General features: G+C 54.1%; 1 protein-coding gene across 1 annotated transcript; it reads left to right on the forward strand.

The window, feature by feature from the left end:
* The first annotated feature begins 374 nt into the window (after positions 1-374).
* Positions 375-20,522, forward strand: Ssc5d (scavenger receptor cysteine rich family member with 5 domains). Its single transcript, XM_059252513.1, has 14 exons — positions 375-399; positions 901-927; positions 1,200-1,508; positions 2,007-2,120; positions 2,327-2,440; positions 2,742-3,050; positions 3,551-3,868; positions 4,323-4,484; positions 6,187-6,504; positions 9,741-10,304; positions 10,384-10,698; positions 10,885-11,052; positions 16,729-16,902; positions 18,991-20,522. Exons 1-14 carry the CDS (start codon positions 375-377, stop codon positions 20,451-20,453), a joined length of 4,380 nt encoding a protein of 1,459 aa, XP_059108496.1. The 3' UTR covers positions 20,454-20,522.
* Positions 20,523-21,733: the final 1,211 nt, after the last annotated feature.

A 21,733-nucleotide genomic window follows, 5' to 3' on the forward strand; every position in this document is an offset into this window, starting at 1 on the left:
CCCAGGCATGTCCCTTCTCAGAGCCGCCATCCCCGTAAGCATCTCTGAGCACGTGGCCCTCTGGAGCCTGGCTGGCCGCCTTCCTCCAGTGTGGGTGTTTGCACTTGAACACCTCCCTTCTGCCTGCCCCCCGCCCCCGCCCCCCCTGCAGCCTCAGCTGCGGCCAGCCCCCTCCCCCTCCTGTCCCCTGCTGCCTCCCTGCAGCAGCTTCTCCCTCCTGGCAAAGCCTTCAGCCCAGCCTGCTCCTAGCTGTCCAGGGCGCCTCCGGCGGGCCGGGCGGCCACCTCCCTCCTTTTCTCTCTGGCTGCCTCCTCCTCCCCTCTCCTCCCCTCCTTCCCCCTTCACCCCTAACCCCTGCCCTGGACTCTGCAAACATGCGGGGCTTGGCCTGCCTCCTTGGTGAGTGACCCATTCCCTCTGGGGGAGGGGGTACCTTAGGGACCTGGACTTTCACCTCTGACCCTTTAGCTTGTCCAATTTAGGGACTCAGGCTTCAGGGAGCCTGTTCTGGTTCTGGTGCTCTGGAATATCCTGACATCTGGCCGGCCCCTCTAATCCCTCAGGGACCAAGCCTTTTGCACGTCCTGCCTAGCAACCCAAGTGACTTACCCTTTGTTACCCTGCATTCACACTGCGGGGGTATCACTCCCACCATTCAATCTGGTCCCCAGCCCTGTCTTCAAGGGTCAGGCATCTGGGCCCCACCCGCCCCAGGGACCTGCAACTTATCCCAGCCTCCACCCAAAGTCCATTCCAGCAGTGGGGTTTCTGACTCAGAGGTGTGAGGAATCAGTATGTGAGTGGATGTTTCGCACCGAACTTAAGCCGGGAGCATGCGCTGGGGAGAGGACCCCTCCCCCTAACTCACCTTCACTCTGTTCCCTCCGACCCCCTTTGCAGCAATACTCGTGGGGACCCAGGCTGTTGGTAAGTGTCCTGACTCTCCACTTGGCCTCACGCAGCTCCAAGCCTCCCGCCACTCTCCCGCTGGCCCCTGCTCCCCTGATTCCACTCTGACCTTCCACACTGCCCCCAATATCTCTGAGACGCTCCTCTCATTGTACCCAGGCGTCTGGGTCCAGGGTCCTGCCTCCAGGGTAGCTGGCACCTTGCAAGGCAACTCCCTGCCCTTACTGCCACCCTGGCCCCCAGGCCACGGGGCTTCTGTCTGGGGTCACAGTCTTTCCTTCGCCCTTCAGAGCGACTCCGCCTGGCTGATGGTCCCCACGGCTGTGCCGGCCGCCTGGAGGTCTGGTACAGCGGGCGCTGGGGCACCGTGTGTGACGACGGATGGGACCTCCGGGACGCTGCAGTGGCCTGCCGTGTGTTGGGCTGCGGAGGGGCGCTGGCCGCCCCCGGGGGTGCCTTCTTCGGGGAGGGCACTGGGCCCGTGTGGCTCAGTGAGCTGGCCTGCCGGGGCAGTGAGGGACAGCTGGGCACCTGTCCCCACCGGGGCTGGAAGGCCCATATCTGCTCTCATGAGGAGGACGCAGGCGTCGTCTGTGTAGGTAAAGAGACTCAAATTCCTCTTACGGTGATGGCCCCAGAAACCCCAAGTCCATAGTTCTTGTAGATTTGAGCTGTCTAGAAGCTGAGAAATGCCTAATTCCCTATTCCCATAAGACCAGGTTCCTCCCCACCTCCTAGAAACCCCAGCTTACAATCACTTATTTCTGAGCCCCAGCATCCAGGTTGTTCTGTCCCAGGGATCAAGTGACAAGTGACCTCTCTATTCTCTATTCTTCTTCTTCTTCTTCTTCTTCTTCTTCTTCTTCTTCTCCTTCTTCTTGTTTTTTTTTTTTTTTTTTTTCGAGACAAGGTTTCTCTGTGTAGTTTTGGTGCCTGTCCTGATCTCGCTCTGTAGACCAGGCTGGCCTTGAACTCACAGAGATCCACCTGGCTCTGCCTCCTGAGTGCTGGGATTAGAGTCGTGCACCACCACCTCCCTGCTGGCCTCTCTATTCTTTATACGTTACTGTTCTCATAACTCTGGTGCTCTCCCGTAGGTCAGCGTGCAGCTAACTCTAGAGAAGATTCAACATCCCTACTGGATGGGGATCCGTGGCTGCCACTGTCCGGGGAGCTGAGCCCTAGCTCAGAGGAGCCCCCTGTGACTCAGGGTGAGCACAAAAGACTAGGCTTCCCACCCTGCACCCCAGTCTGTCTCAGCTATGGGGGAAGGTCATCTTGCTACAGATGTTTTCCTGCCAGTGGGAATCCTCCAGCACTTCAGACTCTCAGCAAGGGATCCCTAGACAGATGCCTAGGAGTCAGGAAGGGTGAACAGCTCAGAGCCTGACTTCCTGGTCACATGTCACTTTCCCAGCTCCCCAACCAGCAGCAAGCTCCCAGAATGGCCCTCGCAAGAAGAATCCCAGGCCACCCAAGCAGGCCAAGTCCACCCGGGCCCCTGTACTGACAAATGGAGCTCCCCGCCAAGGTGAGTCTCTTCCAAATCTTCCTTGTCTCCTTGATCTGGGTGCCGTGAGACAGTAGGCCCAGCCAAACTGAAGATCGCAGACCTCCGTTCTGCCTGTGACCCTCCAAGGATTCAGTCAGGGCTGGCCACCCTCCTCTAACTGATCTGTGAGACCCAGGGGTCCTACCAGTGACAGTTCTCTTTTCTGAATGAGCCAGTCGGCAGACAAACCTCAGTCCACTGCCCTTTCTGGGCCTCCGTTTTCCCCAGAAGTTGACGTTAGACATAGCCTCTTACAGGCTCCCTTCTCTGTATCCCCCAGAGCGGCTGCGCCTGGTCTCAGGTCCCCACGGATGTGCCGGCCGCCTGGAAGTCTGGCACGGTGGACGCTGGGGCACCGTGTGTGATGATGGATGGGACCTCCGAGATGCAGCTGTGGCTTGTCGGGAGCTGGGATGTGGGGGGGCGCTGGCCGCCCCTGGGGGTGCCAGGTTCGGACCTGGCTCAGGACCCGTGTGGATGGATGACGTAGGGTGTGGAGGAGGAGAGCAGACTCTCCGGGACTGCCCCAGAAGCCCCTGGGGCCGGAGCAACTGTGACCATACTGAGGATGCGGGGCTGGTCTGCACTGGTATGCGGGGGTGGGGGCGGGGCTGGGAGTGAGGGGGCGGGGAAGGGGGAGCTGACTACCCCCTCCCCTCTTCAGTTCTCAGATCCTAGCTCCTCCCTCCCCCGGGAAGCAGTAAAAGGCCTCAGGTCTATCTCTTTACACGTTCTCTGGAGAAATGGGAGAGGCAGGATCGAAGCTTGGGCTTAGCCTGCCACGCCTCAGCTGGGGGCCATGGAAGGGCACTTGGGGGCTCCCTCCTCCAATCACTGTCCTCCTTGTGCTGCCCGCTCCCTTTCTTCCCCCCACATTCTCGTTCCCTGTTGGCACGACTCAGTACCTATCCATCCACCCATCCTGATTCGTCACTGGTCTAACTCAGTACCTGCTCACCCATCCCTAGACTCTCACAGTGTTAACCCAGTCCTTGCAAACCCATTCTAGTTTCTCTTCTTGGTCTAACTCAGCAGCTCCTCATCCGTCCTAACTTCTTGTCACCCTGTCCCCTGACCTCCTATACCCAGGTCCTGCACCCAGGCTGCGCCTCTCTGATGGTCCCCACGGCTGCGCTGGCCGCCTGGAGGTTTGGCACGGTGGTCGCTGGGGGTCGGTGTGTGACGACGCTTGGGATCTTCGCGATGCTGCTGTGGCCTGCAGGGAGCTGGGCTGTGGGGGCGCGCTGGCCGCCCCAGGGGGGGCCTTCTTCGGGGAGGGGGCTGGACCCATCGTCGTGGATGATCTCAGATGTCGGGGGAATGAGACAGCCTTGCGATTCTGCCCTGCGAGGCCCTGGGGCCAACATGACTGTCACCATCGGGAGGATGCTGGGGCCGTGTGTGATGGTAAGGGCCTATGAGGGACATCAATGGGGAAGGATGAGACAGTGGGTTGTGTGGTCACCCGAAGTGGGCGGGAAAGAAGTGGTCCCTGCTCACGCTTCACTTCCTGTGATGGATTTCCCTCTTTCCCCATCTTATATTCTTATGTGAAACCTTGGTCCAAGGCAACTAGAGGTGACTTGGTCTCCCTAAGGGACACTGGATATTGTCTGGTGTTTGATGGGGTGAACTCTACTTCCTTGCTCCTAGCCCAAGCCAATCTTACCTGCTTAGGAGTGCCTCCCCTCTTCTCCCTCACCTCCAAACTCCCTCCATCTCCTGCTCGCTCTACCCTCTTATTCCCACCACCCTCTTATTCCCACCCACTTCTTGTTTCGGGTCAGGGACATGGAAGCCTTGGGCCTCCTCTGGGTAGGAGGCAGCCTTGGAGGTGGTACCAGCGTCTTCTTCCTCCTAGGCATGCCTCTCGGTGCTGTGCAGCCCACAGCCCCTGCAGTGGACAGCAACACCTCAGCACCCAGGCTTCTGTCTACCTCCGTGGGCCAGACCCCAGGCCCGGCAGGCAGCTGGACTCCGCCTGCTTCTCCCACTGCACCCCCGGAGCCTGGGCCCGAAGCTGGTGAGTCCCTCTCTGCCCTGGCTGTGAGATTGTCCCATGGAACTTGCTCGTAGAAAGAAAGGTAGCCCATGCCCCTGCTCAGCAGGACAAGTACTTGCTTTTTGTTTGTTTGTTTTTAAAAAAAGATTTATATACTTATTATGTATACAGTGCTCTGTCTGCGTGTATCCCTGCAGCCCAGATGAGGGCGCCAAATCTCATTACAGATGGTTGTGAGCCACCATGGGTTGCTGGGAATTGAACTCAGGACCTCTGGAAGAGCAGCCAGTGCTCTTAACCAGCCCCAAGTACTTGGGTTTTTTTTGGGGGGGGGTGTTTGTTTTTGGTTTTTGGTTTTTTCGAGACACGGTTCCTCTGTGCAGCTTTGGAGCCTGTCCTAGAACTTGCTCTGTAGACCAGGCTGGCCTCGAACTCAGAGATCCCCTTGCCTCTGCCTCCCGAGTGCTGGGATTCAAGGCTTGTGCCACCACCGCCTAGGCCAAGTACTTGTTTTAATGTTCTGCTGATATCCTAAAATCCAGAGTTGTGTTTGCACAAGAGTTCCACCTTCTGTAGCTGGATCCTGAGCAGGGCAGAAGGATGAGGACGAGAGTCTGCCATTAAAGCTTCTGGGTTCTCATGCCCTGTGGTGGGACCGTCACAACGTCCTCTGGCTTGCTTCAAGTGACTGCACAGCCTGAGAATTATTTTGACGTGATGAGGACCAGGGAGACGGCTCAGTGGGTAAAGTCCTTGCTGTGCGAGCATGAGGACCAGAGCTCAGATCCCCAGCACCGGATGAAAGGCTGGCTGAGGCAGTGCACACCTGTAATTCCAGGGCTGGAAGAGCAGAGACAGGGGGGCCCCTGGGCCTTGCTGCCCAGTCAGTTGATCCAAATCAGTGAGCCTCGGATTCAGTGAAAGACCCTGCCTCCAAAAAAAAAAAAAAAAAAAAAAAAAAAACTTGGAGAATGATGTCAACCACTGGCTTCTGCATGAATGTACACGCACTCCCCATGGACACACACACCCATCCATCCACACAAACACACAAACTTCCCTTGGGACCAGAAAGATGGTTCCGTGGGTGGAGATGCTGGCTACCAGTCCTGACAACCCGAATTTCACCCCAGGACTCATTGTGGGGAGAGAGCACTGATTCTCACACACTTTCCTCTGACTCTCACGTGCACATGGTCGCATATGCACACCCTCCTGCACACACTCACACACACACACCAATAAGTAAATAAATGGATGTAATATTAAAAAACCCCAAGAAAGTAAAGTAATTCCCTTGGTTCACTGGGCATGGTGGTGTACTCCTGCAATTCCAGCACTTGAGAGGCTGAGGCAGGAGGATTGAGTTTGAGGCCAGCCTGGGCTGCAATGTGAATTCCAAAGTGCATCACAAAGATTAATACCTTCTTGCCAGTCCCCTTTCAATATATTTTGGGTCTATTCCTAACAGTGAAATTTCTATATCATACGGCAGTTCTATATTTAGCTTTCTGAGGAGACAGCCAGATAGGCCTGGCTCTGTGGCCAGTGCAGAGGAGACCTTGATCAACATCTGCTCTCTGGACTGAGGGATTCATGAGGAAAAGCCTAGACAGTGGATAGATGGACATTTGGGAAGGAAGGCGGAATGCAGGCAGATGAGGAGTGCCAGACGGGCTTTCTGACCCTAACTCTTGGCTTTTTCTCTCTCTCCCTATTCTAGGGTCCCCCCAGTTGCGCCTGGTGGCTGGACCCAGCAGGTGCTCTGGCCGGCTGGAGGTATGGCATGACGGACGCTGGGGGACGGTTTGTGACGACAGCTGGGACATGAGAGACTCCGCTGTGGTCTGCCGGGAGCTGGGCTGCGGGGGGCCTCGGCAACCAGACCCCGCAGCAGGCCGCTTCGGCTGGGGCGCCGGCCCCATCTGGCTGGATGACGTAGGCTGTGTGGGGACCGAGGCTTCGCTCTCAGAATGCCCAGCTGCTGCCTGGGGGAAGCACAACTGCGCCCACAATGAGGATGTCGGGGTTACCTGCACTGGTGAGGACACACTAGCCATCTTCTGGCTCTAGAAGGATTTTCTGGAGGAAGGAATGGAGACCAGGGGTGTCGGTAACTTGACCAAGTGCTTACTAAGCCCGAGCCCTGTAGTGGGTATTAGCTCATATAACCTCATTCAAATTGCCTAAGTCTGGCCAAAATAAGAGCTAGTTAAAAATCAATGCAATTTCCCCATTTTTAGGAGCCTAGTTTCCAGCTCCAGTGCGAGACCCTGAGCTGGGAGCTGGGTGCACAGAATGGAATGAACGTATTATGGGTCTTTGAGACGCTCGTGCCCCGTGGAGGGAAAGAGGAACACAAACGAGCTATTGCAAACCAGTGTGACAAGGTGGAGTTTGGGGGGTCTGTAAGAGCACACTGAGGTTCAGTCCATGAAAGGACTCTCGGGAAGGAGAGAGGCCGTTAGCTCAGGGCCATGCTTCACCATAGTGAAGGTGCAGGGTTAGTTCAGCCAGGGGAAAGGGTACCTGGAGCGGACTTCAGGTATGAGTTCCCAGTGGGGTGGGGTGGACAGTACTGAATTCTCCCAGCAGTGGGTGTGACAACCTGCAAGAATGGCCAGCCAGATGTGTTGTCTTAGCTTGATGTCTGGCATTGTTTGGAGGGGCTGAATGTGTACATGGCTGTTCAGAAGTTACATTGTCATTGTAGACTAACATGGCGCAAGTCCCCCAAACATGCAAAGAATTTCTTAGTTTCTTTTTTAAAGATTATTTATTTTTATGTGCACTGCTGTTTTGCTGGCATGTATGTCTATGTGAGGATGTCAGGTCCTCTAGAACTGGAGTTACAGACAGTTGTGAGCTGCCATGTGGGTGCTGGGAATTGAGTCTGGGTCCTCTGGAGGATCGGCCAGTCCTCTTAAGCCTTGAGCCATCTCTCCAGCCCACCCCACCCCTCAACACATACACACAAAGAATTTCTTACAGGCAAGAACATTCCAAGGGCTTAGAAGTCATGTTCCTGGAGCCAGGGGCAAAGTACCCAAGCTTGTGTTGGGCATCCTAGACTGCGCCTAACCAGAAAGATAGGTCATGGATAATGGTGACCCAAAGAGCAGGAGTCATCAGCTCTGCCCCCCTCTCTTCTGGGAGAGCCACAGAAGGATCGGGACCAGGGGCATGGCCTGGTAGACTTCGAGCGTCTCTGGAGGCTGACGAATATGGAAGAAAAGCCAGGGGTAGCAGGGCATGCCTGTAATATGTGCATTTGAAAGGCTGAGGCAAGAGGATTCTTAAGAGTTTAAGGCTAGCCCGGGCTATAGAAATACTGTTATTTAAAAAAAAAAAAAAGAACAAACAACAACAACAAAAAAATGGATCAATGGTTAAGAGCACTGGCTGCTTTTGTAGAGGACCCAGGGTTGATTCCGGCACCCACGTGACAGCCCTCTAACTCCAGTTCTGGGGGAGTCTGATGCCCTACTCTGGCCTCCACAGGCACTGAGCATACACGGTGCACAGATATACATGCAGGCAAACCACTCACACCAAATAAAAATAAAACTTTAGGGGGGAAAAAGCCAGGCTTGAAGGGGAAGACTATAATCCCAGCTACTGGAGAGTCTGAGATAGGAGGATCTCGAGTTCAAGGCCAGTCTGGGCAACTTAGTGGACCCCTGTCTCGAAGAGTAAGATATGAAGTCCTTAGGGCAATGGTTCTCAATCTGTGGGTTCAGACCCTATTGGGGGGTCTAATGACCCTTTCATGGGGTCGCCTAAGACCAATGGAAATATCAGATATTTACGTTATGACTCATAACAGCAGCAAAATCACAGTTATAAAGTATCAACAAAAATTTTATGGTTGGGGTCACCACAACATGAGAAACTGTATTAAAGCATCCCAGCATTAGGAAGGCTGAGAACCACTGCCTTAGGGTATGTGCCTGGGACGGGAATAGCTGTCATAAGTAGTTCTATTCCTTGCCTTGGATTTCATTACTTTTTTTTTTTTTTTTTTTTTTTTTAGTTTTTCGAGACAGGGTTTCTCTGTGTAGTTTTGTGCCTTTCCTGGATCTCATTCTGTAGCCCAGGCTGGCCTCGAACTCACCTGGCTCTGCCTCCCGAGTGCTGGGATTAAAGGCGTGCGCCACCACCATCTGGCGATTTCATTACTTTTAATCATGCATATGTGCTTGTTTATGTGTAGGTTTGCACACACAAGTGCCATGCTCTCAAAGGCTGGAGGCACCACGTGCCTTGGCTCTGGTGGCTGTCAGCCTGCTGACGTGGGTGCTGGGAATGGAACTCAGATCTTTGGCAAGAGCAGCACATGCTCTTCCTTGCCGAGCCATCCCTCCAGCCTCTATTTCCAGCTTTTGGTGGGCTCTCCGGGCTAATTTTCCACAGCGCCTGCGCCACTTTGCCCTCCCACCAGTAGTGAAGAAGGATTCCGTTTCCCCGCATCCTCACCAGCATCTGCTGTCACTGTTTTTCTTGATGCTGGTCATTCTGATTGGGGGGAGATAGGATCTCCAGGTAGTTTTAATTTGCATACCAGGCTCTAATGACAGTCCAGTGGTAACACAGATGACCTTTGATGGAACTAAATGGATCACACAACCCAACCCAAAGCTGTGTAAGGGGGAAAGAGGTGGGTAGGGAGAAGGGGTGTTGTTAGGGATGAGAGAGAGCGGATAGAGAGAGTAGTTCATTATAGACATGCTTGCAGTTGTCAGAGAACAAATATAGTTAATATAGATTGCTAGCCAGGCGGTGGTGACGCACGCCTTTAATCCCAGCACTCGGGAGGCAGAGGCAGGCGGATCTCTGAGTTTGAGGCCAGCCTGGTCTGCAGAGAGAGTTCCAGGGCAGCCAGGGCTACACAGAGAAACCCTGTCTTGAAACACACACACACACACACACACACACACACACACACACACACACAGAGGTATTTTGCCTGCAAGTACATCTGTGTAACACAGATGTGCCTGGAACCCTCAGAGGCCAGAAGAGAACATCAGATTCTCTGAGACTGGAGTTACAGACAGTTGTGAGACGCCATGTGGGTGGTAAGACTCAAACCCAGATCTTCTGGAAGAGCAGTAAGTGCTCTTAACCACTGAGCCCTCTCTCCAGTCCAGCACCCCCCCCCCTTTTTTTTTTAAGTGAGAAGCGGGCTGAGGATATGGGTTAGTGGTGGGGGAGGAGTTCCCTGAGTCCACCATCATGGTTTCTACATCTTCTCTTTCCTCCCTCCCGGCCTCCTAGGGACCCCTGGCCTGGATACCATCTCAGACCCCTTCAGTTGGAGCTGGCTCCCTGGGCTGGGTAGAGATCAGGATGCCTGGCTTCCAGGAGAGCTGGCCACCAAGGCCTCTGCCAGCCTCACCTCCAGTGTGCTAGAGAAAACCACAAAGGCTCCAGGGAAAGCGCCCAAGAGTACCAAGAAGTGGGTGCCTAAAAATGCAAAAAGACCAACCACCCAACCCCCTGGGATACCCACTGCTAAACGCTCCAGGGTCCCAGGCACCCCGAGCACCCTAAATCTAACCCCACGTACCTCTGAGTTACCCAAAAGACTGACCACTGAGGCTCCCCACAGACAGACGTCACATACCACTGTAAAGGCGACTCCCAGGGTCCCCTGGGTGTGGACCTCAGAGACTGTAGCATCACTGTCTACTCAAGGCCCCCAAGAAGTGACCTCTGAGGCCACCATCACACAAATCCCTCAGGCCTCCTTGGAGCCATCTGGTGAGAGCCCAGAAGGTTCTCTGGAGTCATCCCGAGATCCAGCCCCCTCCCCGTCTGCTGGAGTCTCCGTGCCACCGGGTGAGTGGTGGAGGCTCAAAGGGGTTGGGAACAGCAGCCAGGCAGTCCCCCTTACCTCCTAACCCGAGGGCCTCCCCAGGTCCCTTCCGGGTTCGTCTGGCCGATGGGCCCAACAGGTGTGCTGGCCGGCTGGAGGTGTGGCATGCTGGACAGTGGGGAACAGTCTGTGATGACAGCTGGGACCTTCGGGACGCCACAGTCGCCTGCTGGGAACTGGGCTGTGGAAAGGTCCGGCCCCGAGTAGGCAAAACCCACTACGGCCCTGGGACCGGGCCCATCTGGTTGGATGACATGGGCTGTAAGGGGAGTGAGACCTCACTGAGCGACTGCCCCTCGGGCACATGGGGGAAGCACAATTGTGACCACGAGGAAGACGTGGTACTCACCTGCACCGGTACCAGGGAACAGTGAGGGAGGCTGAGGGAAGGGAGTCTGAGTGGCCCAGGGTGACGGTGTCATCTAAGGGACTGGCCGGAGGGGGGTCAGGTGGGGACGTGACAAGGCTCCTGAAGGAGACTCCGGGAGGGAAGTACAGTGGTAAGAACCTCAGATAACAGAAAGGGACATGTGCTTTCCCCAGGCTACACAGATGACGATGATTACCCCTCCTGGACCTGGGACCCCACTTCAGGAGAGGACCTGACCAAAGGGACCACTGTGGCAGCATGGCCTGGACAGACTCTCTCCTGGGCTACCACTAGGAACCCTGAAGTCCCCTTTTCAGCAACACAGAGGCTTACGGACACAGGTGAGGGGCTTGACCGGGAACTTGTGTGGGTGCATATGCCAAGCTCTCCCTCCAGGAGGGGGGTCCCAGGAATCAAACTCAGGTTGTTAAGCTTGGCAGCAGGCACTTTTACCACGTGGCCTACCCAGTTTGGTTTTTGAGATGATATATCATGTGTTCCCAGACTAGCCTTGAACTTGCTATGTAGCTGAGGTTTGCTCTGAGCTCCTGGTCCTCTTGTCTCCCCGTCCCAAGTGTTGGCATCACAAATACATGCCACCATGGTTAGCCATCCAGATCCTTCTAACTGAGCTGGCCTAGGGCCCTGCGGCCCTGCAGGCTTTCCCTGGATCCTCCAGACATCCTAAATGTGTTCCGTCCTTGGATTTGACAGTATTCGTCTCCTCCAGAGTGCAGTGAGACAGCTTGTGGGTCTGAGAGATCAGAGGGTACCAGCAAGTCCTGAGTGACCAGGAAGTGCCTGTGACACACCAGCCTGACACCCTCAGACCGGAGCATCTCTGGGAATGACCCAGCAGCCCCAGCTCAGGGTTACCCGATCAGCACACGCTTCCTATCCCAGCTACTGGGAAAGTGAGCTGGCAGGCCACACTCGGTCCTTGTCAGCTGACCTCAGACACAGGCAGGGATCCCTGGGGCACCGGTTCTGCCTCCTGCCCTTCCCAACCCGCCCAGCAGGCCAATGTCTCACTCTACAGCTATCTGTCCCTCGACTACACCATGGCTTCTGTCTCGCTATGGTCTGTGTCCTTCCCTCTCGGCTGCCACCACCCCCTGCCTTCTCTGGACACCTCCCACCCAGCTGTCTTCCTCACGGGCACTTCCTGCGGCCCCACGGACACATGTCTCTCCTCCTGCACACGCTGTTGCTCATGTCCCTTCTCTTATCAACTCCTTGACTTTATTATCTGCACTGCTTTCTTTTCCTCTCCTGGTGTCTTTCTCCCCCATTGATTTCATTTCCACCCTCTCCCCTTCCCCATCTCTAGAGCTGTTCCCCCCCGGCCCCCCCCCCCCCCGCCCATGTGGTATCTTGTGTTTTCTTTCTCAGTTTTCCTTTAAAATTCTGCATTCCTTCCACTCTTTAAAATTTTTGTTGTATTTATTATTTTATGGGTCGGGGTGTTTTGTCCTTATCTATATCTGTGCACCACGTGCATACAATTCCTACAGAGGCCGGAAGAGGGCACCAGAGCTCCTGGAACGGGAGTTAGATGGTTGTGAGCCACCGTGTGAGTGGGGAGAATCAAACCCGTGACCTCTGGAAGAGCAGCCAGTGCTCGTAACCGCTGAACCATCTCTCCAGCCTCTCCTCCAACTTTTTTCTTTCTTTTTGTGTCTTCCTTCCTTAAAAAGATTTATTTATTTTTATTTGGCATTGGTGTATGTATGTCTGTGTGAGAGTGTCAGATCCCCTGGAGCTGGAGTTACAGATAGTTGTGAGAGTTACCGTGTGGATGCTGGGAATTGAACCCAGGTCTCTGAGATAACAGCCAGTGCTCTTAACCACTGAGCCATCTCTTCAGCCTGTGTCTTCCTTCCTTCTTTCCTTCCTTCCTCCTCCTCCTCCTCCTCCTCCTCTTCTTCCTCTTCCTCTTCCTTTTCTCCTTTTTTTTTTCCTGAGACAGGGTTTCTCTGTGTAGCCTTGGTTGTCCTGGATCTCGCTCTGTAGACCAGGCTGGCCTCGAACTCACAGAGATCCGCCTGCCTCTGCCTCCCGAGTGCTGGGATTAAAGGCGTGCTCCACCACCACCACCACCACCCAGCACCGTCTTCCTTTCAATTCACCGCCTCATCCCATTTCTCACTAGTTTGTTTTTCCTTCTTCTTTTCTTTGGTTGTCTCAGCTGGCCCAGGACTCCTGTTCTCCCTGCCTCCACCTCCCCAGCCCTGGGATCACGGGCATGCACCACCGTGCCCATCACTCACTGTTTCACACCGATTCCTCTCTCCTTGCCTTCCTGGGTTTCCCCTTCACTGTCCTTTCCACACCCTCTACCTTGACCTCTCCGTGGCTTCCTCTGGTTCCTTTCATGTCTCATCCTCTTTACTTTTTCTTTAAAAAAAAAATCTTGCTGCATTGTGTATGTATGTGCAAGCCTGTGTGTGCTCTAGCCCACGTGCCACAGTGTGTGTGTGTGTGTGTGTGTGTGTGTGTGTGTGTGTGTGTATAAGTCAGAGGACAGCTTGTAGGAGTCAGTCCTCTCCTTCCACCGCGTGGGTTCCAGGTATCCAGGTAGAGTTTCAGGCCGGAGCCATACTTTACCCACTGAGCCATCTCGTCTGCCCCACCCCCATTTCTCTCCTTCCCTTCCTTCCTCCACTTCCTCCCTCACACTTCTCCCCCATTCTTTCTTTGATAGCTCAGGCTGGGATTCACTATGTAGCTGAGGCTGGCCTTGATTCCCTGTCTGCACCCCGTCCCTCCAAATGCTGGATTACAGGCACGGGGCACTACATATACCCCATTTCTTTCCAGTCCGCTCCTGTTGTGTTCCGAGTCACGCTTTCTGTTTTTTCCTTCCACTGGCCTCCATCCTTTCTCTCTCTCTCCCTGTGTCTCTCGCAGCCCGCATTTCAGTGAGCGAGGTGACACTATTTCTGCCCTACCCGCTCCCTTCCGCTCCGCTCTTTTCCTCCGTCTTCACTCTCCGCACTTTGACTGGGAGCGATCACGGCCTCTGTCGTGTGTCTCTCTGCCTGTGGCTGCTGGGAGGATCAGTCTGCATCCTTTCTTGAGCCCGCCCGGCATGCGCAGTCAGGCCTGGCTGGGTAGGTACCTGCTCCTCTGCCTCGCACCTCATTACATCACAGGGGTGCGGCGCGTTTTGACTGGTCGCCAGGATCCAGCCTGGCCACCTGTAGTCTAGCCAGGGAGCAGGCTCAGGGACCTGTGACTTGGACCCGGCAGTGTCTCATGATGGTATTAGGCTTGGTCATTGGGATGCTGGAACCGGAAATCATCTCCTAGAGACCCTGATCCTCCATCAGGTGTGGCCGGAGTTCCAGAACCTTTGTTCTGCACAATCGGGGCGGTTTCCCCGCCCCTCAGCGCCCTCTTGTGGTGGAATTGATCACATGCGAGGCACCCGCCACTGTGGAGGCAGCTAATCCTTGAAGCAGGGGGATCTTTTTCAGTGGGAAACAAATGCAGAATTACAAGGGAACTTTCGGGACAGTTCCATGTAGCAAGACTTAGGAGAAGGCATGGGGTGTTTGGCCAAGATGGGGCTCTGTTTCAAACAGTTTACATGTGTCTTATGTAAGTGTGTGACATGCTTGTGTATGTCCCTGCAATGTATGGACAGTGTGTGTGGAGGCCTGAGGCCAGCTTCTGGTACCATTCCACAGGCACTGTCTAAACCTGTTTTTGTGAGACAGGGTCTCTCAGTGGCCTGGAGCTGGTCAGGTGTGGCTAGCCTGGTGGCTGATAAGCCTGGGAGATCCTCTGTCTCTGTTTCCCCAGCGCTGGGATTGTAAGAGGAGCCAGCATGCCCAGCTTTTTATTTTCTTTAAACATGTGCTCTGAGGCTCACACTCAGTTCCTTGTGTCTGCAAAGCAAGCGCTTTACAAACGGAGATTATATCTCCCAGCTCTTGGCTTGCTTTTGAGACCGTCTTATACCATAGCCCCAGCTGGCTTGGACGCCAACTGCATTGTCCAGGCAAGCCTTGAACTCTCAGTGGTAGGATCACAGACAGGCACCACGTTGGGTTGGGGTGACGTGTGCGGTCATTCAGAGCACAAGTTTGGCATCTGACTCACGCAGCAGACTCCAGTCTAGACGCCACAGGGACTCGAGCGAGTTGTGTGACTACATGTGCACATCCCATTCCGATGTGCAGAATGCCCATGAACTCACCTAGAATGGAAAACGTTGTTGGTAGAGTGTTGTATTATAACGACCCATAGGTGCAGGGCCCAAGGTTGGAATGATTGGTTGTAGTAGAGAAATCAAGAGAAACCTTCTAGAAATGTGATATTATCCACCAGTAGAGGTGAGCAGGAAGGGAATCGTTTTTTTTGTTTTTGTTTTTTTTTTTTGTTTTTTGTTTTTGGTTTTTCGAGACAGGGTTTCTCTGTGTAGCTTTGCGCCTTTCCTGGGACTCACTTGGTAGTCCAGGCTGGCCTCGAACTCACAGAGATCCGCCTGGCTCTGCCTCCCGAGTGCTGGGATTAAAGGCGTGCGCCACCACCGCCCGGCGGGAATCGTTTTTTAATTCATTCATATGTGTGTGTGCCATGGCACACATGTGGAGAGCAGAGGACAACTTGCATGAGTTGGTTTTCTACTTCCACCATAGGAGTTCTGGGGATCCAACTCAGGTCGTCAGGTACACAGCAAGTATCTTTACCCACTGGGCCATCTCCTCACTGGCCCCAGGAAGAGAATTCTCAGAGGACCAAAGGCCTTTCTTTGGGAAAAAACTTGCAGAGTCACAGGGCTAGGATTTTTTATTTTTAAGATTTATTTTATGTCCAGATGGTGGTGGCACATGCCTTTGATCCCAACACTCATGAGGCAGAGGCAGGTGGATCTCTGAATTTGAGGCCAGCCTGGTCTACACAGTGAGTTCCAGGGAAGCCAGAGCTACACAGAGAAACTTTGTCTTGAAAAACAAACAAACAAACAAACAAACAAACAAACGTTTATTTTATAACCAGATGGTGATGGCACACCTTTAATCCTAGCACTCTAGAGGCAGAGGTAGGTGGATCTCTGTGAGTTTGAAGCTAACCTGGTTTATATAACAAGTTCCAGAATAGCCAGAGATATGTACAGAGAGCCTGTCTCAAAAAATTTTAGTTTATTTGTGTGGGTGTGTGTGTGCACGCACAGTGCTGGATCTGAAGCTGGAGTTACAGGCAGTTGTGAACTGTCTGAATTGTGTGCTGGGAACCTAACTTGGGTCCTCTGCAAGAGCAATGGCTGCTCTTAACCACTGAGCTGTTTCTCCTGCCCAAACAAGGATAGATTTTAAGCTCCGAGAAGCACCCACATTTATCTCTCTGGCTGTTATGGCCTCACAGATCCAGTGCCTTAAACACACGCTTTCTTGATGTTCTGTAGGTGAGAATGCGTGGGTCTCACTGAGCCAAGGTCGGCATTGGCAGGGCTGGTCCCTGTGGGAGAATCCGCCCTCTTGACTTTCCCAGACACAGCCCCTTCCTTCTTCAAAGCCAGTAACATCGTCTTTCTCTGGCCTTAACTATGTCTTCATTTTTTCTTGTTCACTTCGGCCTGGAAATGTTTCTGTGGTCCAAGGATTTATAAAATTGGGGAATCTGGTTTTTCTTTTTCTTTTGATTATTTCTATTCATCCACTTATTTGCTTATTGACATTCATTTATGTTTGTGCATGTGTCTGTGTATATGTGTGTATGTGCACGCTATGGGTCAGAAGGAAAAACAAAGAAACTGTATGATAGTTCAGTTATTATGAGTGTTTGTACCCAAGGTCGGGGGCCTCGGGGGAATGGAAGTAATGCCTATATTTCCTTTACGAGGTCATTTCATCAGCTTCTGCTTTTAGTGGCCATGAGCATCCTGACTGGTGGCCGAGGTGCCGTAGGTTGTTGAGGGGCTGAGTGACGGGTTAGCCCCTGCTGTAGTAATTTGCCAGGGGGATCAAGGAGGCAGAAAGGACTCAATCCTCTTCCTCACACACCTGCAGATGACCAGGGTCGTTATGAGCTCTCCTGGACACGGGATACGCCTGCACGAAGGGGCCTGTCGCACCTCCACAAAGGGACCCCCACCACAAGCCAACCCAGACCCACTGTCACCAGCGGCACCGGCAAGAGTCCAGGCCACCCCTTTCCGGCTCCGAGAGCCCGTGCAGACACAGGTGAGGCACGGGTAAAGCAGAGGCCTGGGGACCTTGTGTTGTGGGGTGCAGAGATGGGCTCTGAGTTCCCAGGGGTAACCCAATCCTTACCTCAGACCCAACAGGGGGACAGCCTACAACAAGCCGTCATTATTTGGAGCAGAGATGGCTTACCTGAGGGGATTATTCTAAGCAGCACACAGTGATAGCTAAAGGCATTTGGGGTTGCCATGACCGGGGGCAAGGCATCGGCCCAATGATAATTTTTTATTTCTTTTTTGAGACAAGGTTTCCCTGTGTAACAGTCCTGGCTGTCCTGGAACTCATTCTGTAGACCAGGCTGACCTCGAACGAGAGCCACCTGCCTCTGCTTCCCAAGTGCTGGGATTAAAGGCGTGCACTCCCCCCAACTTTTATTTCCTTATTTACATTTATTTGATTATTGGGAGGGACGGCCTGGGGATCAAAGCCAAACTGCCAGGCTTTGTGCCAGCCACTCTTGCCTCCTGAGTCTGCCGACTCCGGCATCTGATATTTTTCTTCGTGGTCCTAGTACCAAACCCAGGGCTCTGCGCCTACTGGGTAAGTGCTCTGCCATTCACCACATCCCTAGTATTCCATTGGCGCTTAGTGGGCAGGGGCCAGGGATGGCACTATACACCCCCCAGTTGCTTGAGCTATTCCCGAAGCATAGTCACAGAGACCAGAACATCAACAGATCTGGACTGTGCAAATCACTGTGGCAAATCAGAAACTGATAGAAAAGGGGGGGACACCATTTTGTTTTTTTTTGTTTTTTTTGTTTTTTTTGTTTTGTTTTGTTTTTTTTACTTTTTTTTTTTTTTCAAAGATTCATTTATTTATTATGTATACAGTATTCGGCCTGCATGGATCCCTGCAGGCCCAAAGAGGGCGCCAGATCTCATTACAGATGGTTTTCAGCCACCATGTGGTTGCTGGGAATTGAACTCAGGACCTTTGGAAGAACAGTCAGTGCTCTTAACCTCTGAGCCATCTCACCAGCCCACCATTTTGTTTTTGAGACAGGGTGTAGTTGTTAAATTTTTCATTGCCTGACCCCCCGCCCCCTAAAAAAAAAAGCACTTACAGGAGGCTTTATTTCAGCTTACCGTGTGAAGGTATAGTCCGCCAACGTCATGGCAGCGGGTACATGGGGCAGCTGGTCACGTTGCACCTGCGGTCACAAAGCAGAGGGATAAATTTGGGTACTTCACTCACATCCTTTGGGTTGGTTTATTTCAAGACAGGCTCTCACTATGTAACTCAGGCTGTCTTGGAACTCACTATGTGGACCAGGCTGGCCTCGAACTCATAGGGGGTTCGCCTGCCTCTGCCTCCCGAGAGCTGGGATTAAAGGCGTGCGGCACCCCACCTAACTAAGGTCACTTCTTTTTATTTAGTCTAGGACCCCAGTCCATGGGATAATCAGGGTGGTTCTTCCCTGTTCAGTAAAATCTCTCTGGAGCCGAGCGGTGGTGGCGCACGCCTTTAATCCCAGCACTCGGGAGGCAGAGGCAGGCAGATCTCTGTGAGTTTGAGGCCAGCCTGGTCTCCAAAGCGAGTTCCAGAAAAGGCGCAAAGCTGCACAGAGAAACTCTGTCTCGAAAAACCAAAAAAAAAAAACAAAAACAAAAACAAAAACAAAACTCTCTGTGGGAAACACCCACACAGACATGTCCAGAGCTGTGTTCCCTAGGTGAATCCAAACCCAGTCATCTTGACAGTGAAGTTAGTTATTGCATAGTCTCACTGTGGGTGTTCACTAGCAGTCTTACCGTATTTCTGCATCCCAAAGGGTGTCCATGTTTCTGTTCCCCGGGACTTTTCCTCATACTCTCCGCTATCCTCCGGAATTCTTCCCTACTTGTATCCATGCACCTTCCCCTCAGAGGCCACCAGGTGGCGGCAGGAACCCCGCAGGAGGAGACGAGGGGGGCACTAGGGCCTGGTGAAGTCTGCCGGTGACCCATGATGTCACGAAGATCTCTGCCTTCCCATTGGTCAGCTCCTCAAGGGGCGTTCCGGGACACGGTGGGTGGGGCAAACTGACCTCAGACCGATCTGCGCCCCGCTTTCCTTCTCCTCCAGGTTCCCCAAGGAAGCCAAAACCCGAGCGCCGGCTGCTGCGGCCCACCCCGGCCAGGACAGCACCCCCCACCTCATCCCCAGCTTCTGGCTCACGGCTGACCTCTGGCTCCTGGCCACAGCTCATCCCTGACTCTGCCTCCAAGCCGGAGAGGCCCACAGACCCTCCCGAAACATCTCCACCCACCCCAGGAATGCCCTCTCTGACCGTCTCCGACTCCACCTCCTCCAGTTCTGAGGCCAGTTTGCCTCCAACTCCGATCCCAGAGCACTCCCGCAGCCCCGCACCCGCCTCCCCTAAAGGGCTAACCTCTGACTCCTCTGCGCTCTCCGAAGTGACCAGCCTTCCCCCTACCTCAGAGCTGTCTCCAGAATCCGACACAACCCCAGACTTGGGCACAACACCCAAAATAGACCCAGAGAGTTCTGACTCCTCAGACCTCCCCATGAGCCCCAGGACCCCCACATTCACAGCCCCTCACCCCACCACCACCTCTAACCCCACCACCGCCCCTGAACCCACCACCGTCCCTCACCCCACCACCGCCCCTGAACCCACCACCGTCCCTCACCCCACCACCGCCCCTGAACCCACCACCGTCCCTCACCCCACCACCATCCCTCACCCCACCACAACTTCTCACCCTACCATGACCCCTCAACATACCACAAACCCTCAGCTTCCCAGGACGCCTCACCCCACCGCCACGCCCCAACCTCCCACCAACCCCCATATTTCCTCAGCCCCTGCCACCCCTACAAACTCCCTTCCATCCTCCCTGGAGACAGAACTTCCCTCTCTCCCTCCAGAACCCAAGGTCAAGCCTAGCCTCCACCCAGAGCTGACCTTGGTGGGAGCCCCTCCCACGGTCACATCCCCGATGCAGAACCCGGAGCCTTCTCCAGCCTCCGAGTCTGACCCCTCCGGGCCCTCTCCAGCCCCAAGCGTGGACCCACTATCCACGGAGGTCTCCAAACCACCCAGAAGCCAGAGCCCCAGACTAACCTCTCCACCTATCCAGACCCCACACTCAACTTCAGACCCCACTGTGACCCCCGACCTTCACCTCTCCTCTATGGCCCACCCGTTGGACCAACCTCCCCCTGACCACCTCACTCAAGGGCCAAGCCCTAATCCCAACCCAGGTCCCCTTGGGCCATGTGTGTCCCCAGAACCACCCGTGAGGGTCATGGCCTGCGAGCCACCTGCCTTGGTGGAGCTGGTGGCCGCGGTGAGGGAGGTGGGTGACCAGCTGCAGAGGCTGACTCAGGTCCTGGAACAAGACCGGCGGGACCGTCGAGTCCTGGGGCTGGGCCTAGTCCAGTTGGTGGAGGCTGCTCAGGGCCTGGGGCAGCTGAGTGAGACTGTGAAGAGACTGGCAGAGGTGGCCTGGCCCCCCAGCACGCCTGTGCCCACCACCCCCACCACCACGGAGGAGGAGAGGCCTCTGAGGGGAGACGTGTGACCCACTCTGAAACTCGGGGTGCTTAAGATCCTCTCAAACAAACACGAGAAAACCAAAGTATTCTACCAACAGAGCGTGGGTGTTGTTACTGGGGAATTGGGGGGACCCTGGAGGGACAGAGTCACAATGCCGGCCCTAACTTGTCAACGCCACACATGCTACGGTGATGGTGATGCTGATGGTCCCGAACGTGAAGGCAATAACTGTAGTGACAGTGTGGGTGATGATGGGGTGATGGTGGCGTTGATGGTGATCACAGTGGGCGGGGCTGACACCGTGGTGCTTATGATGATGGTCACGGTGGTGATGGTGTTGGTAATAAAGGTGATGATGATGGTAATGGTGCGATGTTAGTGACCGTGAGCGTGTTGATGGTGTGGTGATGAAGGTGGTGATGGTGTGTTGGTGGTGGGGGTGGTGTTAATTGTGAAGGTCACGATGATGGTGATGATGGTGAAGGTAATCATATGGTGACTCTGAGATTGCGGTGATAATATGATGATGGTGTTGATGATATCGGTGGCGGTGACGGGGAAGGGTATGGTAATGGTGGCTATGGGTAATGAAGGTGTTGGACGGTAGTGATGGGTGATGGAAGATGGCGGTGATGGGAGGTGGCGATGAGTGATGACGTTAATCGTGCAGACATGGCGATGGCATTGATACGCTAGCCATGCTGGTGATCGCCTTGATCGTGCTCGTGGTGATCATGGTGAGTCCTGACAGTGACGAATCCGTGCAGGCAGGAAGTTGTCTTAGCCGTGGTGTGTCCAGCTTTAAGAACAGAGCACATGGCCCGTAAGTCCCAATGGGCAGGGTAGCATTGCCGTCACAGGGACTGGCACTTACCAGTGCGTCTGTGTCACACCGTTTGCCGCGGTTTTCAACCTCCCTTGAATACAGTTCCTCATGTTGTGGTGACCCCTAACCATAACAGTATTTTCCTTTCTACCTTATAGCTGTAATTTTGCTACGGTTGTGAACGGTAATGCAAATGTCTGATGTGCGGGATGGTCTCAGGCAACCCCTGTGAAAGGCAAGCCGATGGGGTTGAGAACTGGTTTCCACAGCCGGCTGTCATTCCATCTCCGTTAACACTGGCTGGGGAGGGTACTGTTACCACAGCTCAGCAGATGAGGAGATGCACTCTCAGCCTGGATGCCGGGGAGGAGCCCTTGCTAGGGGTAGTCCTGAGCCAGCTCCCGGGCCTCTTAGTCTCGGTTCCCCACCTATAAATGGAGATAATAATAGTGCATGCCTCATGGGCATGTGGAGATGAC

Source organism: Peromyscus eremicus, unplaced genomic scaffold (assembly GCF_949786415.1).
Source record: "Peromyscus eremicus unplaced genomic scaffold, PerEre_H2_v1 PerEre#2#unplaced_72, whole genome shotgun sequence".
Taxonomy (NCBI): domain Eukaryota; kingdom Metazoa; phylum Chordata; class Mammalia; order Rodentia; family Cricetidae; genus Peromyscus; species Peromyscus eremicus.

Bases quoted from the DNA above. Each gene is read 5' to 3' on its own strand.
- Ssc5d (XM_059252513.1), top strand. From the start codon at position 375: ATGCGGGGCTTGGCCTGCCTCCTTG. The intron at 3,051-3,550 runs GTATGCGGGGGT...TCCTATACCCAG, and splicing joins TGCGGGGCTGGTCTGCACTG to GTCCTGCACCCAGGCTGCGC. The intron at 10,699-10,884 runs GTACCAGGGAAC...TGCTTTCCCCAG, and splicing joins CGTGGTACTCACCTGCACCG to GCTACACAGATGACGATGAT.